This window comes from Ceratotherium simum, chromosome 26, assembly GCF_057802395.1.
Source record: "Ceratotherium simum simum isolate JZ-2026a chromosome 26, ASM5780239v1, whole genome shotgun sequence".
Taxonomy (NCBI): domain Eukaryota; kingdom Metazoa; phylum Chordata; class Mammalia; order Perissodactyla; family Rhinocerotidae; genus Ceratotherium; species Ceratotherium simum.
The window spans coordinates 24449504-24469506 of record NC_141925.1 but is presented as its reverse complement, the minus strand read 5'-3'; the positions used below and the strand labels follow the sequence as shown (position 1 = coordinate 24469506).

The following is a 20003-nucleotide window of genomic DNA, read 5'->3' as shown; positions in this document are numbered from 1 at the left end:
AGGGTGGAGCGGTGCCTCTATAAGGCCGGGCACGCTCTCCTGCCCGCCCCCTGCGCCGCCCCCTCGCGAGCTGAATAGGCCGCGTTCTTCTTGGAACGCGCCGCAGAACCAGGGTCCTGGTGACGATTGCCGTGTTCGCTTTCTCAGTCCACTCGGCAGCCCCCCGCGCTCCACCGCTGCACCCCGCAAACCCGCCCCTCTCCTGTGCCAGGTGAGTGCCCCTTGCCACGTGCGAAGGTCAGGGACGGTGGAGAAGGATATTGGGGGCAGCGGCAGGTCGGGCGTCGGCGCGGAGCCCCCTCACCCGGTCCCAGCATCTCCCCCCACCACCACCACTCACACACGCATGCCCTCAGCCCAGACTCCCCAACCCTCTCCAGCTTGAGCTTCCTCCATTTGCGTTGCAGTGCAGCGGCGGCTCCCCGTGCTGAGTCATGGCGGGGAGGAAGCAGGACGAGATGGAGGGCCATTCCCTCTCTCCTTTTCTTGCTAGGACCCCTGGTGCAAAGGATTATGGCCCCTTTGCCTCTGCAGGGATCCTAAGAGGCAGCGAGGGGTGGGGGTCACCTCATAGACTGCCTCAGAGTTCGCGAAAGTGGGTGGTTGGTCCCTGCCCTGGAAGACGGGCGCCCATGGCGTGGAGGGGAAACCCTTTGGCAACGCCTGATGCCCCATTAACACTTTGCCTATCTTTCCTTATCGGGTGACCTTGATTCTGAGCCTGGAACAGCTGCAGCCCAGCGAGCAGACAGGAGCATGTTTCAGGGGAAGGGGTGGGGCGCTTGCCTCTTAACGTTCTTTTACCCTGTATGAGCCGTGAGAACAGCAAACCTCACCCCTTTCCTCCACCTCAGGCCTGGCTTCCCCTACTGCCCTTTCCTGGACTTCTGATCACCCTCCTACGTTTTTCCTAACACCCTTTTCTTAACACTCTCCCCCCATCTTGGGGGGAGAAGCCTGACCTTGGGATGTCCTTGAGGCATTGGAGCCTGGCCCAGCCCTGGGATCTTGGGTGGATTGGAAGGAACACTCCTATGGCAGTCAGAAGATCTGGGTTCTAATCTCAGATCTGGCCCTGGGGTTTCTGTGTTGGTTGAAGCACAGACCTTCCTTCCCCTTCCCTGGGTACTTTCAGGTGAGAGGGTTGGGCCCTATGCCTTATGCATGACCTCTAAATTCTAAAATACTCCAGTTCGGTTTTGCTTCTAGGCAAAGTTACCCCATGGCAAGGCGCAAGCCAGAAGGGTCCAGCTTCTGCATGACCAGCCTGTCCGTGGCTCTGGCCTATTCTTTTAGCCCAGATGCCAGTACGCAACCCCACTCTCAGCTGGGCAACACCCAGCAACAAACAGAGTTAGGAAAGGTACAGGAGGCAGGCCTAATATAGGGAAGTCGGGTGTAGGGGAGAGCTGGGGACAGGAAGTGCCCCAAGACCTGTGGGTGTGGGGCAGGGGAGGTAAGGAACTTTTGCCCTGACCTCCAGGCAAGTGGCCCTGCTCACTAGGAGGCCATGGTAAGACCCAGCTAAGCAGTCCTCGCCCATCTGTCTCCTCTGCCCAGGAACTGACCGGCACCATGCCCCACCAATACCCAGCACTGACCCCGGAGCAGAAAAAGGAGCTGTCTGACATCGCTCACCGCATCGTGGCTCCGGGCAAGGGCATCCTGGCCGCAGATGAGTCCACTGGTACGGGCAGGAGACAGTGGGAGGAGGGCCCAAGGTTGGGGGTGACAGGCTGATCCCCTTATTGCCATGTGATGCTGCCCTCCAGGGAGCATTGCCAAGCGGCTGCAGTCCATTGGCACTGAGAACACTGAGGAGAACCGGCGCTTCTACCGCCAGCTGCTGCTGACTGCTGACGACCGCGTGAATCCTTGCATTGGGGGCGTCATCCTCTTCCATGAGACACTCTACCAGAAGGCAGATGATGGGCGTCCCTTCCCCCAAGTTATCAAATCCAAGGGCGGTGTTGTGGGCATCAAGGTGAGGGGGCTGGGCCTCAGGATGTGAGATTTCAGATGGATTGGGGGAAAGAAATCCAGAGTAGTAGGCTAGGGGGTGAACACTGGGCTGGGAGCCTAGAGACTGTGGTGGAGTCTGGCACAGATCACCCCTGAATCATTATAAGAAAAGGTAGAAACTTAAGGACCTGCTTGGCATTGTTAATCCTTCCAATTCTAAGAGTGATGTATTACTCTCATTGTGCGGATGAAAAACCAGAAGCTCAAGTCAGTAAAGTGTTTTGCTTGCAGAGTTGGGAAGTGATAGGAGCCCAGGCTCTCTGTCAAATAACATCCCCGTGTATCCTGCCTCATAGGATCAGAGACTATAAGTGAAAACATTTGCAAACCATGAGATGCCACCTGAGAGATTGAGTAAAGTTGGGGGCAGAGTGGGACTAGAGAGGAGAAGAGGGTACTAGAGATGATTTCCTCTGTCTTATGTTGTTGTCCCCACCCCAACAGGTAGACAAGGGCGTGGTACCCCTGGCAGGAACAAACGGCGAGACGACCACCCAAGGTGAGAACTGTTTGGCTCCCTGCCTTACCAACCAACCCACCCAGGTCGGTACCCCTTGGGTAACCAGGGTGAGTGGGAGCCACCTGCCCCCTCCTCTGCCATGCTCTGACTCCTCCGTCCCCTCTCCAGGGCTGGATGGGCTGTCTGAGCGCTGTGCCCAGTACAAGAAGGATGGAGCAGACTTTGCCAAGTGGCGCTGTGTGCTGAAGATTGGGGAGCACACTCCCTCATCTCTTGCCATCATGGAAAATGCCAACATTCTGGCCCGTTATGCCAGCATCTGCCAGCAGGTGGGCCTGCAGGTCCCCAACAGGCCACCTCCCACCTCATTTTGTTCCAGAATGTCAGCTAGCCTGCCACACATCTCCCAGCATCCCTCTCTCCCTCACTTGAGGGCTTTGTAAGCAGAGGGCAGAACAGGGATTGTGTGGATGGATCTGAAGAGAAGCCTCTCGCCCACAGTCTGCTGAGAACTGTGCAGCTATGAGTCTCCATCATCATGGAGATAAGATCTTAGCTGATGGCTGTAGAGAGCTGTAGGAGGGGCTCCGGGTTAGGAGGCCTCATGGCTACCCTGTCTTTCACCCCACAGAATGGCATCGTGCCCATCGTGGAGCCTGAGATCCTCCCTGATGGGGACCATGACTTGAAGCGCTGTCAGTATGTAACCGAGAAGGTAGGTTGTCTGGCTGCCTGGGCAGTGTGTGGTGGGCTGACCCGTCCCCCGACTCTAACCTACCCACTTTGGTCCTGCCCTGCGCTAGGTGCTGGCTGCTGTTTACAAGGCTCTGAGTGACCACCACATCTACCTGGAAGGCACCTTGCTGAAGCCCAATATGGTAACCCCAGGCCACGCCTGCACCCACAAATATTCTCACGAGGAGATTGCCATGGCAACTGTCACAGCACTGCGCCGCACAGTGCCCCCCGCTGTCACTGGTGAGACCCACACCCTCGTCTTGACCTCTGGGAGGTAGATGAACTGTACCCACAATCCTTGTGCCCACTTGGTCTGATTTCCAGGCCAGCTTCTAGGGGCTCCTGCCAGCCAGTCTGCTGGATCTCTGACTACAATCCCTCCCCCCATTTCACCCCTCGCTATACAGGGATCACCTTCCTATCTGGAGGCCAGAGTGAGGAGGAGGCATCCATCAACCTCAACGCCATCAACAAGTGCCCCCTGCTGAAGCCATGGGCCCTGACCTTCTCCTATGGCCGAGCCCTGCAGGCCTCTGCCCTGAAGGCCTGGGGTGGAAAGAAGGAGAACCTAAAGGCTGCCCAGGAGGAATATGTCAAGCGAGCCCTGGTGAGGATGGCGCAGGAGGTGGGCAGGGTGGACGGGGTTCTGAGAAGAGACCTTCTTACTCTGGCTCCTTTCTCCTCTTAGGCCAACAGCCTCGCCTGCCAAGGAAAGTACACCCCAAGTGGTCAGGCCGGGGCTGCAGCCAGCGAGTCCCTTTTCATCTCTAACCATGCCTACTAAGTGGAGGTATTCTAAGGCTACCCCCTCAACACTCCAGGCCCGCCCCCTCCCACACTCATTCTTGAAGAGGGGGCCTCATCCAGGGCTCTAGGCTACTTTTTCCCATCATTCTTGCCTCCCTGGTGACATTGGTGTGTGGTATTGTCTGTGTATGCTAACTCCATCACCCTTTCCAGCCCACTGCCAATAAACAACTATTTAAGGGGGAGTCTGCTGTCCATTTCTGTGGTGTCCAGGGCAGGGGAGGGCCAGGGGAGGTGGCAGAGCCCAGAAGAAAGAGCCCTTGTTTTGTGTTCTTCCTTCTTGGGCAGGAAAAAGGTGAAGGGGGTGGGATAGGACCTTCCTATCCCCCTTGTTTTATACTTGCCCAGGGTTTCAAGAGGAGAGCTTGTGAAATTTTCTTCCAGCCACCAACTGCTCCACCCCCTTCTACGAGCAGCATCTGATAAGGCTCACAGTTGGGAAGTGTGTCTGTAACTGCTAGTCATGAGGTTGCAGACTCAGCCTCACTTTTATGCCCAGAACTCACGGGTGCAGAAGGCCCCAGTGAGAAGAACAGCCACTGACAAAAGCCAAGATTTCCTGGGTTTATGTGTTCTATATAAGATAACATAAATGTTCTATATGAGAGGTGCTGTTACCCTCAATTTATCCTTAAGGTTACAGTGCACCGAGACTGCACTGTTTCTTGGTGGAAACAAGATTATTAATGCATATCTCCTTAATCTACACTGTTGAGCTTGCCCGTCTTCCCATTTTAATAGGAGATGGGATCAGAACTGGCTTCTTAGTCTTTGGGAACTCCTTGAAGAACCTGGTATCCTCTCTAACACCCCCCTCAACAATGCAGATAGACATACACACACAACTGTGGAGCTCAGGTTCCAGGTTAACAACTGAGCCTCTGTAGCTGCTGCATTCCATGAAGCCAGAATGGGCCCTGCACTTAGACCCCTATGCCATACTTTGAACCCTTCCCCAATTGCCCAGGCTGGGGTATAGCAGCAACTACACCAGGTCTTTTCAGCTATTAAAAATCCTAGTCATAACCAGGGACATAGTCCTGCCACTTCCCAAATTTCCTGTTATGGGCCCTTTCCTGTCTGAGCTCCCTGCTAGAGAAAGAAAAATCTTGACCTTTCTGATCTGTGGACCCACTGAATCCCTGTAGTGATCTTCGTAGAAGTGACTTACCTAGGACTAGGAGTTCTAGTTCTAGGAGTTTAAGAACTTGGTCCTTTCCTTCTCTCTGCACATTTGCATCTGTTGCCTGCATCCAAAACCAAACCCATTCCCTGTGCCCCTCCAAACGGGCCTCACTTCTGTGCCTAGCCTTACTCCACTTGGTGAAACAAAATCTGAAGTAAAGCAAATAAAAATTGAAGGTCAATAGAAGATAGCAAAAAGGACATTCCAAAAGGGCTCAGACATCATGAAGTTTGCTTCAAGACCAATTGCTTCCCCTCCCTGCAGCAAAGAGACCAGGGAAGCAGAGGACTTCAAACCCCAGTTGCGGGAGTTTGGGACTTATGACAAAATGAGTTACAGAAAGAGTAAGTGATGGAGAAGCTGGAGCTGAGAACACAGCTTTCCTGGGTTCAAATTTCAACCTTGCTTCAAACCCAAAATTCTTAGCTATGCAACCATGAACAAGTTAAGATCTTTGAGCCAGTTTCCTCCTCTTCAAAAAAGGAATAAAATTGCAGACTATGGGAAGCAACTGACGGGTGTCCAGGGGACCATTCTGGAATCAGAGAGGTCGTGTTGACTGAGCCATAGGCTTGGTGTGGGGAAGGTGGACTCCTTTCTGCCTCTAACTTCGGAGGTCCTCCATGGCAGGGATTTCTCTGGGACCACTTAAGAGACATGGTTTGGCTCTTTCCAAAACCATGGAAAGAGATTTGGACCGGGATTCCTTCATCCATTGAACAAATACCTATGTATGCCTACTGTGCCAGGCCTTGTTCTAAGCACTGGGGCCGCAAGGGTGAACCAGACAAAGTACCATCCCTCTGAGATTGTAATGGGGGAGGCCAACTAAACCAGGTAAACAAAAACGTGTAACATAAAGCTACAAACCGGAGCGCCCGCTCGGCTTCAGTCTCCCTAACCGGCTTCAGTCTCCCTAACCGAGATGGGAGGGGACTGGAGCGTGGTTTCTAGCAGCCTTCACAGCGCCAATCGGCTTAGCCCACAGTCACTTCCGCCCGCACGCTGCCGGCGACCGGCTCCTTCGGCTCCGAGCGCTCCCTGGGCTTGAGGGGTGGGGCTCAGGGCGCGGCGTGGGAGGGGTTGAGTATGACGCCACGTCCGGCGCGCGGCGGCACTGGTCCCCTTTGCTTCCGCGGCGGGGCCGGAAGTAGAAGCGGCGGTGGCGGCGGCCCAAAGCGGAGGAAAGGAGCAAGGCAGGAGCCCGAGAGCCGGAGCCGGAGCCGGAGCCGCAGCGGCGGTAATAGTCCGAGACTCCTCTAGGCCACCGTCCCTAGCGCGGGGCCGCGGGGCTCGCGGAGCTAGCGGGGGGTAGCCAGTGCCATGGGACGCTGGGGGTCCGGGAGGCGCTGTGAGGGGCGGCGGGGGTCGGGGGAGCCGGGCCGGCTCCAGAATTGAGTTGCCCTCCCGTCCCGGCGCCCCCCACGGACACTGATCCGCGGGCTCGTCTTCGCCTTTCCCAGGAGACCCCTGTGCGGTGCGGAGGGGGCGGCGGCCCTGGCTCTAACCCGCGCCGGGGGTGGGCCATGGCGGAGATCAGCGACCTGGACCGGCAGATCGAGCAGCTGCGGCGCTGCGAGCTCATCAAGGAGAGCGAAGTCAAGGCCCTGTGCGCTAAGGCCAGGTGAGCCCGGCGGCCCCAGGGAAGGGAGGCCCGGCCGCTGTCCAGGGGTTCCGGCCTGGGGCAAACCCAGCTGAGAACTTTGGGCCTGGCTCATTCTGGAAGCTTTCCCCGAGAGCAGCAGAATAGGGCCACTTTCCTCGAGGAACAACCAGCCTGCTGGGGGAAGAAAGACCTGGATAAGGACACTTAAAAGTATTAGATGATGTGTTTTCAGTGGAGTTAGAGCGTTGTAGAAAGTACGTAGGAAGCTTAGGGAAACAGCCTTATCTGTGGGGGGAACAGAAAAGGCTTCTCGGAGGAACTGAACTTTGGGGGTAGACTTGGAAGAATAATATGATAAAAGGGAATGTCAGCAGGAACAAAGTTCAAGGCAGAAAAGCTAAAGACTCTGTGGTTTATAAAATTCTTTTAATTCCAACAACAACTCTTAAAGGTGGGTGGAATTGTCTCCATTTTACAGGTGAGGACTCTCATGTTCAGAGTCAACCAGCAAGTGAAGGACGGAGTCAGAAACTAGTTCTCCGTGTCCTGTCCCTTTTCAGGCCGTAAGGCAAGAAGGTGGAGTTGGATCACTCTCATGTTCATTGTGGGAGTCTAAGAAATGGTAGCAGCTAAGCCAGGGTGGAATTAAGCATGCTATGGAGAGAGGCCCAACTCATAGTTCTGTAGGAAGTAGGATGATGTTGTGGTTACGAGCCCAGGCTTTGGAATGTGATGGCTCTAGGTTGGAATCTGAGCTCTGTCAGTTATTAGCTGTGTTGGTGATCTTGAGGTCTCTGACACTCAGTTTCTTCATCTGTAAAGTGGGAATAGTAGCACTTAATAAGATGGTTGTGAAAGTCAGTAAGTTGGTGCTTGGGATTAGCAGAGAGCTTTGGTACAATGTGAGTGCTCGGCAGTCTTTAGGTGGTGTTGTTATTACTGCATGGAAAGAGGGCAATGCTGATATGAACTGAAGTCATCGGGGAAGACTTTTAAGAGAAGGTGGCCTTGAAAAATGAAAATAATTTGGGTAGCTGATGGGAGCAGGGCCAGTGAGGAGGGGCATTCCAGGCAGAGTGACAGTAAGAGTGGAGGCCCTGAGATGTGTGGGCAGCAATGAGGAGACCAGTTATCTGCCTCCTTGGTGCTACTGTTTGACTGTGGCTTCCCCCAAGATGGGGAATTGTGGGAAAAGAGTCAGCAGGATTACCCTGCATTTGTTGAACAACAGGCCCACTATTAGCCTGGCTTTGTACTGGCAAAGAACTTGCGGTCGTTTCCTCCCCACAGCAATCTTGGGAGGTTGGGATTATTTACTCCATTTTACAGAACAGGAAGCCATGATTCCTACAGGCCTAGTGGCTTGACTAAGATCACCCAGAGAGAAAGTGGCAGGGCTGGGTTCTGGGCCTGTGGCCGTCAGAGGCTGCATGGGTTTGGTGAACAGGCAAGGCCCCTTTTTGAATGCTTGTCTGTGGCTCTTCTGTGTTTTGCCAGCCCAAGAAAACTTCCCTGACCAGACCCTAAGATGTTTTTAGTCATCCCTGATTACTCAGTCTTGATTGGCATTTTTAGGAACTTAAATCAGTTGCTGTCTGGCACTGTTCTGCCTAGCACTATTCTTTTTCCCCGTAAGTCTTGTCTGCCCGCAGGCCTGGCTCAGTTTGGTGGTGGTGATAGCTGATGCTTAGATAGCACTGTGGAGATTTCAGAAAAACAGAGAGGTTATGTGTTCAGGCTGTGTTGCTCTTTGCACAGCCCTATGGAGTAGGCAGGGCAGGGTGAGGATTTCACAGAAGAGGAAACTGAGCCTCAGAGAAGATAATGTTTTGCCTGTAGTCTCACGGCTGGTTGGAGGGGAGGTTGGTTTTGGATCCAGGTCTTTCGCTATACTCCGTGCTCATTGACAGCCAGGCAGAGACATTTAGACTGTGTGAGAGGCAGCAGGGAGCTATAGAGGACTGAGGGCTGGGAGGGTCTTGCCCAGTTGAAGCTGAGATGGAGCCAGGAGGCACTAGGCTGCGGCCTGAGTTGGCCACCATTATCCCAGGCCCAGTCTGAAGGGGGGCCAACTCTAGCACCTGGCCATGGCCTTCTGGGGGACCCACCAGGAGTCCAGGCCAAGGCTGGTAGTGTCAGAGCTTCAGCTTGCTCAGAGGGTACATAGACTCAAACCGTTGGAACTGGAGAGGCCTGAAGTGTGTGAGTTGAACTTGCTCCTGTTAAAAACGTCAGCATATTAGAAGTGCAGAGGGTTTTGAATCAGGTGGCCTCCAGTATGAGTCCCAGCTTTGTCAGCTATAAACAATATGAGCCTGATCAAGTCACTTTATCTCTCCAAGTCTTTGAAATCATTATGGAGCTCAGATGAGATTCTGCATATCCAGGAACAGGGCCTGGCTCTTTTGTAGGCACTTCCTAAAGGTAGTGCTCCTTGTGGAAGTCAAGGTGAGCAGGGGCGAGCCCTGAGAGGGCTGGTGATATGCTGCAAGGGACAGAGCTGGGGTCGGAGGCTGGGCCTTGTTCCCAGACCGCGCTGGGGCCCTACTGGCACTGAGGTGGGGTTTTGACTCACATCTTGGGAAAGAGCTGGCATAAATTCTCAGGAAATTGGGCTCCTGGGGTCTAATTCTGCCATTCTCTAGCTTTGTGACCTTGATCCTTTCCCTTTTTTCTCTAAGCCTGTTTCTTTTTTTTTTTCCTAGAGATTATTATTTTTTTTTGGTGAGGAATATTGGCCCTAACATCTGTTGCCAATCTTCGTCTTTTTGCTTGAGGAAGATTGTCCCTGAGCTAACATCTGTGTCAGTCTTCCTCTCTTTTGTATGTGGGATGCCGCCACAGCATGATCTAAGCCTGTTTCTTTATCTGTCAGATGAGGATGAAAAGAACCTCCCGTAGCCGGTTGGAAAGGTCATTATAAGCAGTTGATGTGGGAGGATGTTCACCACAAGATGCAGGACAGGTGGGGGGGCCTGGTTGCTATATGGCCCCTTGGACCACCACCAGCGCCTCCCGCCGTTCCCGGAAAGCCACGGCACACCTCCCTCGAGCCGCCTTTGTTATCCAGAGCGCCCTGAGGGTCGTCCAGGGAGCTCCTCATCTAGCGGGAGGAGACTGGCAGAAAGAATGAGGGCTAAGCCGGTGCCTGGGGCCCTCCCACATCAGGATAGCTGGAGAAGAGCCGGGCCCTGCAGCCAGGCTGCCTTGGTTCAGGTCCCGTCTATACAACAGTTTCTTCATCTGAGCAGTGGGCATCATCACAGTGCCTGCCTTTGAGGGTGATGATTGCAGGCATCATCTGTGCAAAGCTCTTACCACAGTCCTGGCGCATGATGTGAACTGGAATGTTCACTCCTGCCATCATCAAGGACAAAATCTGGAAATAGGGTGCTACTGAAATTGGGTGTCTAACTGAAAAAGTGGTTGTATGTCATGCTCACTCCAGTAGAAGTAGACTGCACTGCAAGGAGAAATGAAGGAACAAACTCCTCTCTTCCTCTAAATAAAGCATGAAAAAGTAGCAACAGCGTATCACTTTGAAGGGGAGCACATCTGATCACAGTGTATCACATCTGGCGAGTAGCCTGCCCAGGGCACCCCCTGTGCCTTTGGGCATTCTGGGAGAAGGCCCCCGTGATGAGTAGAGAGGGGCTGCAGAGCTCAGCCAGGAACACAGTCTCAGAGCACTCGAGGCTGAGGGAGGAGCGTGAGCAGAGGGCTCTGTGGAGAGGAGGAGGGGGTCTGTTTTGTGAGACTGAGTGCTGGCCGTGTGAAAGGGAGCAGCAGGGAGGGGCAAGGCCAGGGAAGTCACGTCCTGCTTGGAAGGGCTTTGAATGCTGAAGCAAGAGCCTGAGCTTTGGCCTCTTGGCAGCGGGGAGCCATGGAAGGGTGTTGAGCGGTGGGGCCTGTGGTCAGCCTATCCTGGGGGAATTGCACACCTCACTCCTGCCCCCTAGAGGTTCAAGGACCACCTCATATCCTCCCCTCCCCCCCCCCCCCCCCAAAAAGGTCAGGAATTGGGCTGGGCTGGCCTGGCTGTGGTGACCCTGGTCTTCTCCTGTCTCCAGAGAGATCTTGGTAGAGGAGAGCAACGTGCAGAGGGTAGACTCGCCAGTCACAGTGAGTACCGTCTGTCCTTCCAGAGCCTACTTTGGTCTTTTAGGCACATGGACATTCCCCTTAGTCTTGCTGGCTCCAAAAGTCTGCCCTCATCCCTGGGAGCCCAGAAAGCCCCATGTTTCGGTCCCCTCCCCCATCTTCAAGGGAGCCTTGCTATAAGAAATGGATGTTATGGGAAGGGTCTTTTGATTTGTTGGGGGGATACTCTTGGCCAGGGCAGGACTTTTAGTTTGGTGAGTGATTCTGCTCCCCACATTTCTATGTTTTCTGTATTACTAGTACCTTTATTCTGGGTTACCTTGAGGGGAGTAGGGAGAGGAGGGGCTAGGTCCTCCAGGAGCTGCAGGTCTAGCTGGAAAGACCTGGCTCTAGTGTTTGCCCACAGAATAGTTGGCACTCATTGTGGGATGAGGGCACATTCCAGACCAGGCTAACTTGGGGTAGGAGAGTAGAGTTTTGGCCCTGAGAAGTAGAGGCTTAGCTAAGAGCAAAAAGGATCTACTAAAGCAGTGGGTGTTTTGAAGGATAGCCCCTGGGAGCAGAGGCTTTCGGACTGTGTGAGTTCTTGACCCCGCTTCTTACTTCCCAGGTATGTGGTGACATCCATGGACAATTCTATGACCTCAAGGAGCTGTTCAGAGTGAGTGTGGGGAAACACTGGGGAAGGTGACCTGGGGCGCTGACTGGAAGAGCCTTTATTGAGAGTGGAAGCTTTGAATTTAGTGTGTGGAGTCGGGGCACGAGGCCTCTAGTTAGCTGGGCCCTTCATGAAAGACAAGCCTCAACTTAACAGGAAAAGGGGCCACCACAGTGGGTGGGGGACAGTTTAGGACCAATTAGAACCTTCTCCTTCCCCCCAGGTGGGAGGCGACGTCCCTGAGACCAACTACCTCTTCATGGGGGACTTTGTGGATCGTGGTTTCTATAGCGTCGAAACGTTCCTCCTGCTGCTGGCTCTTAAGGTGGGAACCCCCAGCTTCTGGAGCCCACACCTGGGCCACCTCAGGCCTGACCTGCCTGCATCCTTTCCGCCCTCATCTCCTGCTCCGCCCACCCCCAACTCTGAGCTTAGCTGCTGGTGAGAGACAGATTCTGCCTGGCAGGGGGTGGTCAGAGAAGCTTTCCTTGACTTGGGGGCATCTCATTGGGCCCCTAGAGGATGAGGTCAGAGGGGCGGCATTGGAGGGGAGGGAATAGAGACTCACTGTGTTCAGAACATGGCAAGGAGTTGAGTTCAACTGGACACAGTGTCCATTGGTGGGAGAAAGGTGGTAAGGGGCCAGATGACAAAGCACCTTGAACGTCTTGCTAAGGGCTTGCTCTGTGCCTGGCGGGTGAGAGAGGAGCCATTAGGTTTGTAGTTGTTGGGGGCGGGGGCGGCTTTGCATCCTCTGGAAGAGGGCCTGCGAGCTTATCAGGTGGATGCAGCATGATTCAGGTAAGAGATGACATGAATCTGGGCCAGGGCAGTGGCAATGAGGATGGAGTGGGGCTGGCAGGTGTGAGGTGGTCTCCGAGGGGGAGACAGATCCCAGACCCCAGCCCTGGCGTGGTGGCTCCCTCCAGGTTCGCTATCCTGACCGCATCACCCTGATCCGGGGCAACCATGAGAGCCGCCAGATCACTCAGGTCTACGGCTTCTATGATGAGTGCCTGCGCAAATATGGCTCGGTGACCGTGTGGCGCTACTGCACTGAGATCTTTGACTACCTCAGCCTGTCGGCCATCATCGATGGCAAGGTAGGCCGGCCCAGGGCTCCACAGGGTTGGGAGGGGTGGGAGAGGCGCTGGGGCCCAGCCTCTCTTCCCTCCTGCCTTGCTCTCCCCTTTAGATCTTCTGTGTGCACGGCGGCCTCTCCCCCTCCATCCAGACCCTGGACCAGATCCGGACGATTGACCGAAAGCAAGAGGTGCCTCATGACGGGCCCATGTGTGACCTGCTCTGGTCCGACCCTGAAGGTGAGGGCAGGCGGGTGGAGCAGGGCGGGCGGGCTCTACCCTTGTCTGGCGAGAGACTGAGGGGTCCTGTGTGTGAAGCAAGTGCCTTGAAGGGACAGTCAGGCCAGGTGTTTGGGGAAGAGCAGAGTGGGCTGGTCATCCTGGTGTCCGTGCTTGACCTGCTGACGGGCTGGATCCCTCAGTGAGGGACTGGAGGGCGGGTAGCTGGGTGCTCTGAGCTCAGAGAGGGGGTTGGGGCCTGTACATCATGGTTCAGGGGCTTGTTAAAGACAAAACCATTGGCTGCTTGAATGTGAAGGGGCTTCTGCAAAGGGCAGGCTCCCAAAATGATACCCCTCTGAGGACCCCCCAGCTAGTGTGGAACAGAGCGAAGATTGAAAGCCTAGTCTCCCAAATACCAGTCCAGGGCTCTTTCTGCCATGACACACAGCCTCGGCTCCCTCACTGCCGTGCCCACTGCCCTGTTACCTGGGCTAGCGGGGACAGCCCTTGCTAGCATGGTTACTGTGAGTACCTCCTTTCACTCTTGTGTGTACCTGTTTGGACAGTAAATTAGCTGGTCACTCTGATTATGAGGTGGCTCCAACTGTCAGGAAATTCTTTGGAACTTATCTCCACCCACATTTGCTGTCCTATCCCCCAGGAGCCCCCGGAACACATTCAGGCCCTGTGCTCTTGCCCCATGAGTCTCACTGGGGGAGGGGGACAGGATAGTCCTCAAAGGGCAATAGGCAACCAGAGAAGCCTTGAGGACACCCTCTCCCTATCCTCACCTTCATTTACTTCAGACACAACAGGCTGGGGCGTGAGCCCCCGTGGGGCTGGCTACCTATTTGGCAGTGATGTGGTGGCCCAGTTCAATGCAGCCAACGACATTGACATGATCTGCCGTGCCCACCAACTGGTGATGGAAGGTTACAAGTGGCATTTCAATGAGACTGTGCTCACTGTGTGGTCGGCACCCAACTACTGCTACCGGTGAGCTGCCTGGGCCGGGAGGTCGAGGTGGGGGTGGGCATCTGGGCTGACACACGCCAACACTGCTGCCCTCTCACTTCCAGCTGTGGGAACGTGGCCGCCATCTTGGAGCTGGACGAGCATCTCCAGAAAGATTTCATCATCTTCGAGGCTGCTCCCCAAGAGACACGGGGCATCCCCTCCAAGAAGCCCGTGGCAGACTACTTCCTGTGACCCCTTTGGCCCCTGCCCCCCTCAGGGCCCTCTGGCCCTCGGACCACTGTGACTCTGCCCTCTTCTCCAGACGGAGGCTGGGCATGGAGGGGGGCTGTCCCTGGCTCTGCTCTCTCCCCAAAGAGGGCACTTCGAGGGTGAGGACTTTCTCTGAAGAGGCTCGGAGCTTCACTTCCATGCTCGTCCTCTCCTTTCTCCCCACTTGAACTATGAAGTTTCCAATAATTTTTTCCTTTTTTTTTTTTTGTTTGTTTTTAGATAAAAGTTTTGAGAAAAAGAAAAGAAAAAAAATTCTAATAAAAGAGGAAAAATGGTCTTTGGGTTTGTGTCAGACTTGATTGGGAATGAGCAGCGATACTGGCCTGGGACCTGGGGTGGTCATCAGGACCTTGGCTGCTCCAGAGCCCTGACTGCTCCGGAGCCCTGATCCTGCCAGGAAGGTGAGGCTCAGGCCAGTCAACTTGCCTAGAGCCTCCTGGTCCCCATCCAGTGACAGTGACCTCTCCCCAGGGCTTCCTGAGTGCCAGGTAGAGGGCTGGGTCCTCAGAGGCAGCCCTATTTATTTCTCAAGACAATGAGTGTCAGGACATGGATTCCCCCATCTTTCTGAAGAGGAAACAGGCCCGGAGCAGGTTAATGTACATGCACAAGGTCAGGCAGCTGGAAATAGCAAGTCTAGATCGGGGCCTGGGTCTTCCTGCAAAACCTTTTCTCACCCCGACGCTGCCCAGGGGCGAACACCCGCTAGCCCAATGTTTCCAGAGCACTGATGTCTTTAGAGTTTTATTAACCAAAACACTCTGGTCCTGAGAACAGATGGGTGTGGCTTGCGTTGGGACGAGGGGGAAGAACTTGCTGAGCCCAAGGGTGAGGCCGGGGAGGTGGGGGTGCTGGTCCGAGGCCCATTTGGCCAGGCAGAGCCTCCCTCCATTCACACTGAGGTGAGAGCTGGGAAGGGGAAGCTGGCCCCAGCTGGACTCGCAGCAGCTTAGCCAGAGCTTTGAAGCCAGAGGGGGTGGGAGTGAAATCAAAGTGTGAAGTGGAGTGGGGAGGCCCAAGGCAGCCATTTGGTGTGGGGGATGGGGCCGGTGGAAGCCAGGGGGCTACGGGCCTGGGGGAAGGGAACTGGAGGTTTGTAATGGAGGACAGGGAGGGAGGCAGAGGGGCCCCGCAATAGCTCAGTACATTGGTTTGGAGCCTACATCGAGGTAAGCCCCAGGTGCAGGGTAGGGCAGGGGGAAGGGACCCCCTTGGAGGAAGTGCGAGGCAAAGGGTGCTGGGGGTGCAGCTGCTGGGTATCCAGAGCCCCCTGGCCCAGGCTGCAGCTCCAGGAATGCTGCTGAGTAGGGGGCTGGGCGCCCAGAGTCTGGAGCTTCAGGGAAGCTGGGGTTCCTGAAGTGGAGAGAAAGGTGTCAGAACAGGGGAGCAGGACCCCCCCCAGCCTGGAACAGCCCAGCCCTGTGACCTTGTCCCACTTGCCTGGTTGGAAGGTGACCAGGGGCCCCATGGAAAGCTGCAGGGTGCAGAAGGTAGGCCTCGGCACTGGGGCCACCACATGGAGGAGCTGGGGCAGGGGCAGCTTCCCGGGGCGCTGGGGCCTGCTCTGGATCTGACTCACGAATGTCCCCACCCAGAGTGGAATCACAGGGACCACCTGGTGCATCTGGGGAGACAGAAGGGACAGGTTGGGCCAAGGAGGATCAGCATCTCAGGCCTGTCCCCATCACCACCAGGACTACACTCACCTCCACTCCCATAGGCCTCTGTGGCTACTGACTCTGGGCCCCGCAGTTTCCTCTTCACACGGGCGTCTCGCTCCCTGGGGAAGAGTGGTGGTGGTGGTGGTGGTGGTGGTGATGACGACAGTGATGATGGTGATGATGGTAATGATGATGGTAATAATAGCACTTACCAGGTGCCAGGCATTCCACCCTCCCAGGGACCCTATCAGGTAGGTGCCATTATTATACCCATTTTACAGATGAAGGAACTGAAGGCCAGAGAATTAAATGACTAGAAAGTGGCTGAGCTGGAATTTATTTCCCACTTGAAACTTTCCAATGGTTTCCAATTGTATTTAGAATTAATGGAAACTCCTTCCCAAGCTACAAGGCCAGGGCATGGTCTGAACCCAGCTCACCCCATCTTGCTCGCTCTGCCCATCTCCACTGTAGCTGCTTTTCAGCCCCACTCTGGAATCCTCTTCCGTCCCCTCTTCACCTGCTTAGCTCATCCTTCTTGTCTCAGTTCAAGCAGAACTTCCTCAAGGAAGTCCTCCCAACCTCCCACAGCACCACACATCCTCCCTGATAACATTTGTCATCAGTTCTGCTTTTACATTTGGTAGGGTGATCCTCTGAGTCACGTCTGTCTCTTCTGCCTGACTGTAAGCTCCTTGAGCGCAAAGGCCAGCTCTGAGGGGGCAGTACTCAGAATAGAAGCCAAAGTCCTAACTAAACCTTTACTGTCCAACATAATCTGGCGGGAGCTCCCCATCACCTCTCAACTTGCCTCTCCACTCCAGCTACACCTCAGGCATGCTCCCACCTCAGGGCCCTTGCACATGCTGTTCCCACTCCCTGGTAGGCTTTTCCTCAGATCTTCACATGGCTCCCTCTCATACTTCCTTCAGAACCTTTCCAGGCCTCTAATCTAAAATACCTCACTCCAGCCCTTCCTATTTTCCTCCCTTGCTTTGTTTCTTTTCTCTTTAGAACTTATTCCTAACATATAAGCTTTTATTTATTTCTCTTGTTTACCTGTCTAGTCTGCCCACTAGAAGAGACTCAGTTCCTGAGGGCAGGGACTTTAGTTTGTTTTGTTTACTGATGCACCTCCAGTGCCTAGAAGTGCGCCTGGCACAGAGCAGGTACTAAACAAGTGTCTGTCGAATCAATGAGTGAAGAAATGTCTTTACTTACCATTGTGTTCCTGGCATCCAGCACAGTGCCTGGCACATAGTGGGCGATTAATAAATATTTGTTGAATGAACGAGTGAACGAATGAACAATGCCCACCTCTTACAGTTTCTGCCATTCTCCCGGAAGCCCTTGGCAAAGGGGTTGGCAGCGATCTTCAGTTGTGTGATCTGGGGGCACACATTCAGGGTCAAAGCTCCCGCAGCCTGGGCAGGGCGCCGCCACCCCCTCAAGCAGGCTCACTTACCCGTGGGTTCTGGTAGGCTGTCACGGAGATGAATGTGGTCTCAGGGAAGCGGAAGGAGGCAACGCCCCCCCAGTGTTGGCTGCAAAGCTGGGCGGCCCGCACCAGGTGTACGCGGGGCTGGTACTTGTGCATAGAGTGCAAGATCAGCTGGGAGAGAAGAAACAGGAGTGACCTCCTGCCCCGGGCCCCAACCCCAACCCCCATCTGGGGTCCCAGCCTGGGCCTCACGTGGCCGTGGGGGTCCAGTGTGCTGTTGGTGAGCTTGACACGATGGAAAGACACAGGCTGCCGCATCCAGTGGGCACCAGTGGCAGGAGAGTCAGGGTGAATGTAGACGCGGTCAGGCAGGCGGGGCTCTGCCTTGCCGCTGGGCTCCCAGCGCCGGCCCTGCCAGCGGTAGCGAGCCCCGTCCACCGGAATCACATCAAGAAGAAACAGGTAGCGGGCCTCGGGGTCCAGGCCGGTGACTGATACCCGGCAAGCAGGGAACATGCGCCTGGACAGGGAAGGGGACGAGAGAGGCCTGGAGCTACCCACTGGCCAGGAGTGGGCCCAGGATCGGCAAGGGGCCATAGGCACCAGCTCATCCAGTTCTATCAGAGAAACGTTGAGGAGGTGGAATCAGAACTCAGAGGGCAGGGTCTTAGAGCTGGAAGCTCATCTCATCCCATTTCACAGATGGGAAACAGGACAGACAGGTGATCTGACCAGGGTTACACACCAGGTTAGGAGCAGAGCCCAGACTCCTGACTCCCGGCTCCTCAAACTCCATTTGCAGAAGCAGAGGTGACACGTTTTTCTCTCGGAAATCTTGCCAAGAGCCTCCTGCTCCCCACCCTGGCCTCCTCACCTGATCTCCAGCACCAGAGTCTACAGCACCTGGACAAATGTGCTTCAGAAAAAAAAATGCTGTGCCTTCAGTGAGGCAGAGGACTTACCAAGCTAAGGCCTGAGCTCCTGGCCTAGATAAAGACCCTGATACAGGCTACACACTGACCACATCCTTGCCTCCAGGGTGACCCAGGACCTTGTCACATACTGACCCCTGATCCTGCCCAGATTTCCCTGATGCTGGTCACTGGCTGGCCCTTGATTCTAATCATAGTCTGAACTCTGACTCCAGCCACAGACTGACCCCTCATCCAGGCCACATACTAACCCATAAACCAGCCAGACTTTCTGACCCCAGCCTAGACTGACCTATGACCTTTGCCATAGGCTGGTCTCTAAACCAGCCACAGACTCCACAGACTGACCCTTGACCCTTGCCACAGAATGACCCCTCACCTAGGCCACAATCACATTGTGAACTTAGGCAGAGCTCTAGGCCCCCTAGAAACTCCCACACCTAGCCCCCTCACCAGGAACTCTGCTTTCCCAAGAGACCCCCACCAGGAACACCCTGGGTCCTCTGACCCTGGCCTAGCCCCCTCACCTCCCAGCTTTGGTGATGATCATCTCTGTTCCCACGGAGTTGAACTCTTTCCACAGCTCCCGGTTCTCCAGGCTCAGGCTTACTCCAGGGAGTGATTGAAGGGCCTCTGGGGCTGGGGGGACTGGCTCAGTGCCCAGGGCTGGGGGCAGAGGGGGCAGAGGTGGGGGAGCAGCCAGGGGGCGGGGAGCAGCATCAATCCCAGAGAGGAAGCAATCCAGTTTGGGAGTGTCCAGATCTGGAGACGAGGGGAGAATGAGGAGTCAGCCAGGCGCCACAGCACCCCCCCAATCCACACACACAGGAGCTCATCCCAAGCTCACCAGGATAGCGGTAGCCCTCTGCCAGGGTGGGTGGGAAGCTGGAATCTGCCCCAGGCTGGGGCGGCCCAAGGCGGTAGCCGGTCCCCAGGGAGGGGTACAACTCCCGTGGATGGTACATGGAGTAGTCCTGTTTAGCTTCAGGTCACACTGCCTAGAGTCCCCCAGTGCTGAGAGATGCCCCCTTTATAGCTCACAGCTCAGCCTCTTCCAGACCCAGGATCACAGCCCCTCCCCTCTTTGGGGCCCTGGAGTTGGGCTGGGGTGGAGACCCCTGGGGCCTGGAAGGGGTCCAAGAGGGGGCCGGATACCTGGGTACCCTCCCCTTCTCCCCTCCTCCCCCCAGGCTTCATTAGCCCCGACCCCCTGCCCCCTCATTACATAATTAACTCCTCGGCCTGATTGATCCCCGGGGCTCGGACAGGGACGCAGTTTGGCGCTTCCGGCCAGCTGGTCCCCGTTCCCACGGGGGGAGCCCCGGCTAGGGATAACCTACTGAGGGGCGTGACCTGGACCCTGGGATGGAGCCTGGAGTCCCGGGGCAGACTGTGGCGCCCAGGCTTTTCTGGCAGGTGACCTCCCTTCACTTGAAGGACAGGGCTTGAGGGACTAAGCATGACTGGAGGGAAAGAGCAGGGCTGCAGGGACACGGCCTGAGCTTATTGTTACTCGGACACTGGGGACCTCGAGGAGTTCACAGCCGAAGCCTGAATCCTGCAGTCCTTCCTGGTTCCCATTCTGAAAAGCCTCCACCTTCGGCCAAGTCTCAAAAGTTTAGAGGCGCCGGCGCAGCTCGACAGTCCCTGACGGCTGGTGCCTGGGTTTCCCAGAAGGTCCCGCGCTGGGGAACCCTCGGAACTACACTTCCCAGCAGGCCCAGCGCCGAGACTCGGCGCAGAGAAGACAAAGAGTTGCCGCTGGGGCCGCTGGAAGTTGTAGTCGAGACGAGATGGGCGGCGAAACTGGCGGCGCGGTTGTCTCCCAGGAGAACTGCC

General features: G+C 55.5%; 3 protein-coding genes across 6 annotated transcripts; 2 read left to right on the top strand and 1 right to left on the bottom strand.

Annotated features, from left to right (window-relative positions):
* Nucleotides 1-56: 56 nt before the first annotated feature.
* On the top strand, nt 57-4212 carry ALDOA (aldolase, fructose-bisphosphate A). 2 transcript variants are annotated; one of them, XM_004439396.3, is made up of 9 exons: nt 57-211; nt 1561-1687; nt 1773-1984; nt 2467-2521; nt 2651-2811; nt 3114-3197; nt 3286-3460; nt 3628-3827; nt 3909-4212. In XM_004439396.3, the coding sequence occupies exons 2-9, from the start codon at nt 1576-1578 to the stop codon at nt 4002-4004; spliced, it is 1095 nt and encodes a 364-aa protein (XP_004439453.1). In that variant the 5' UTR covers nt 57-211; nt 1561-1575; the 3' UTR covers nt 4005-4212. The 2 variants fall into 2 exon arrangements, with proteins under 2 accessions (XP_004439453.1, XP_087273402.1); XM_087417276.1 differs by lacking the exon at nt 57-211 and adding an exon at nt 1210-1363.
* A 2131-nt stretch (nt 4213-6343) lies between these two features.
* On the top strand, nt 6344-14406 carry PPP4C (protein phosphatase 4 catalytic subunit). 2 transcript variants are annotated; one of them, XM_004439394.3, is made up of 9 exons: nt 6345-6453; nt 6677-6837; nt 10890-10941; nt 11531-11581; nt 11802-11903; nt 12508-12681; nt 12774-12900; nt 13689-13878; nt 13962-14406. In XM_004439394.3, the coding sequence occupies exons 2-9, from the start codon at nt 6740-6742 to the stop codon at nt 14089-14091; spliced, it is 924 nt and encodes a 307-aa protein (XP_004439451.1). In that variant the 5' UTR covers nt 6345-6453; nt 6677-6739; the 3' UTR covers nt 14092-14406. The 2 variants fall into 2 exon arrangements, with proteins under 2 accessions (XP_087273404.1, XP_004439451.1); XM_087417278.1 differs by lacking the exon at nt 11802-11903 and having other exon boundaries at nt 6344-6453.
* Nucleotides 14407-14861: 455 nt separating this feature from the next.
* Nucleotides 14862-19294, bottom strand: TBX6 (T-box transcription factor 6). Of its 2 annotated transcripts, XM_004439393.3 has the most exons (8): nt 19012-19292; nt 18692-18926; nt 17485-17752; nt 17257-17403; nt 17109-17179; nt 15837-15910; nt 15571-15754; nt 14862-15483 (listed from the first exon to the last, which is right to left on the bottom strand). In XM_004439393.3, exons 1-8 carry the CDS (start codon nt 19127-19129, stop codon nt 15270-15272), a joined length of 1311 nt encoding a protein of 436 aa, XP_004439450.1. In that variant the 5' UTR covers nt 19130-19292; the 3' UTR covers nt 14862-15269. The 2 variants fall into 2 exon arrangements, with proteins under 2 accessions (XP_004439450.1, XP_087273401.1); XM_087417275.1 differs by having other exon boundaries at nt 17257-17752; nt 19012-19294.
* Between the last annotated feature and the right edge of the window lie 709 nt (nt 19295-20003).

What these genes read in the sequence shown, in the direction of transcription:
- ALDOA (XM_087417276.1), top strand. Translation starts at nt 1,223, where the DNA reads ATGGCAAGGCGCAAGCCAGAAGGGTCCAGCTTCTGCATGACCAGCCTG. An exon ending in GGCCGCAGATGAGTCCACTG is followed by an intron (nt 1,688 to 1,772) that starts GTACGGGCAGGA and finishes GCTGCCCTCCAG; the next exon opens with GGAGCATTGCCAAGCGGCTG. An exon ending in CGGCGAGACGACCACCCAAG is followed by an intron (nt 2,522 to 2,650) that starts GTGAGAACTGTT and finishes TCCCCTCTCCAG; the next exon opens with GGCTGGATGGGCTGTCTGAG.
- PPP4C (XM_004439394.3), top strand. Translation starts at nt 6,740, where the DNA reads ATGGCGGAGATCAGCGACCTGGACCGGCAGATCGAGCAGCTGCGGCGC. An exon ending in GCCCTGTGCGCTAAGGCCAG is followed by an intron (nt 6,838 to 10,889) that starts GTGAGCCCGGCG and finishes TCCTGTCTCCAG; the next exon opens with AGAGATCTTGGTAGAGGAGA. An exon ending in CGGCCATCATCGATGGCAAG is followed by an intron (nt 12,682 to 12,773) that starts GTAGGCCGGCCC and finishes TCTCCCCTTTAG; the next exon opens with ATCTTCTGTGTGCACGGCGG.
- TBX6 (XM_087417275.1), bottom strand. Translation starts at nt 19,129, where the DNA reads ATGTACCATCCACGGGAGTTGTACCCCTCCCTGGGGACCGGCTACCGC. An exon ending in AGAGGGCTACCGCTATCCTG is followed by an intron (nt 18,927 to 19,011) that starts GTGAGCTTGGGA and finishes CCTCGTCTCCAG; the next exon opens with ATCTGGACACTCCCAAACTG. An exon ending in AATGGCAGAAACTGTAAGAG is followed by an intron (nt 15,911 to 17,108) that starts GTGGGCATTGTT and finishes ACTCTTCCCCAG; the next exon opens with GGAGCGAGACGCCCGTGTGA.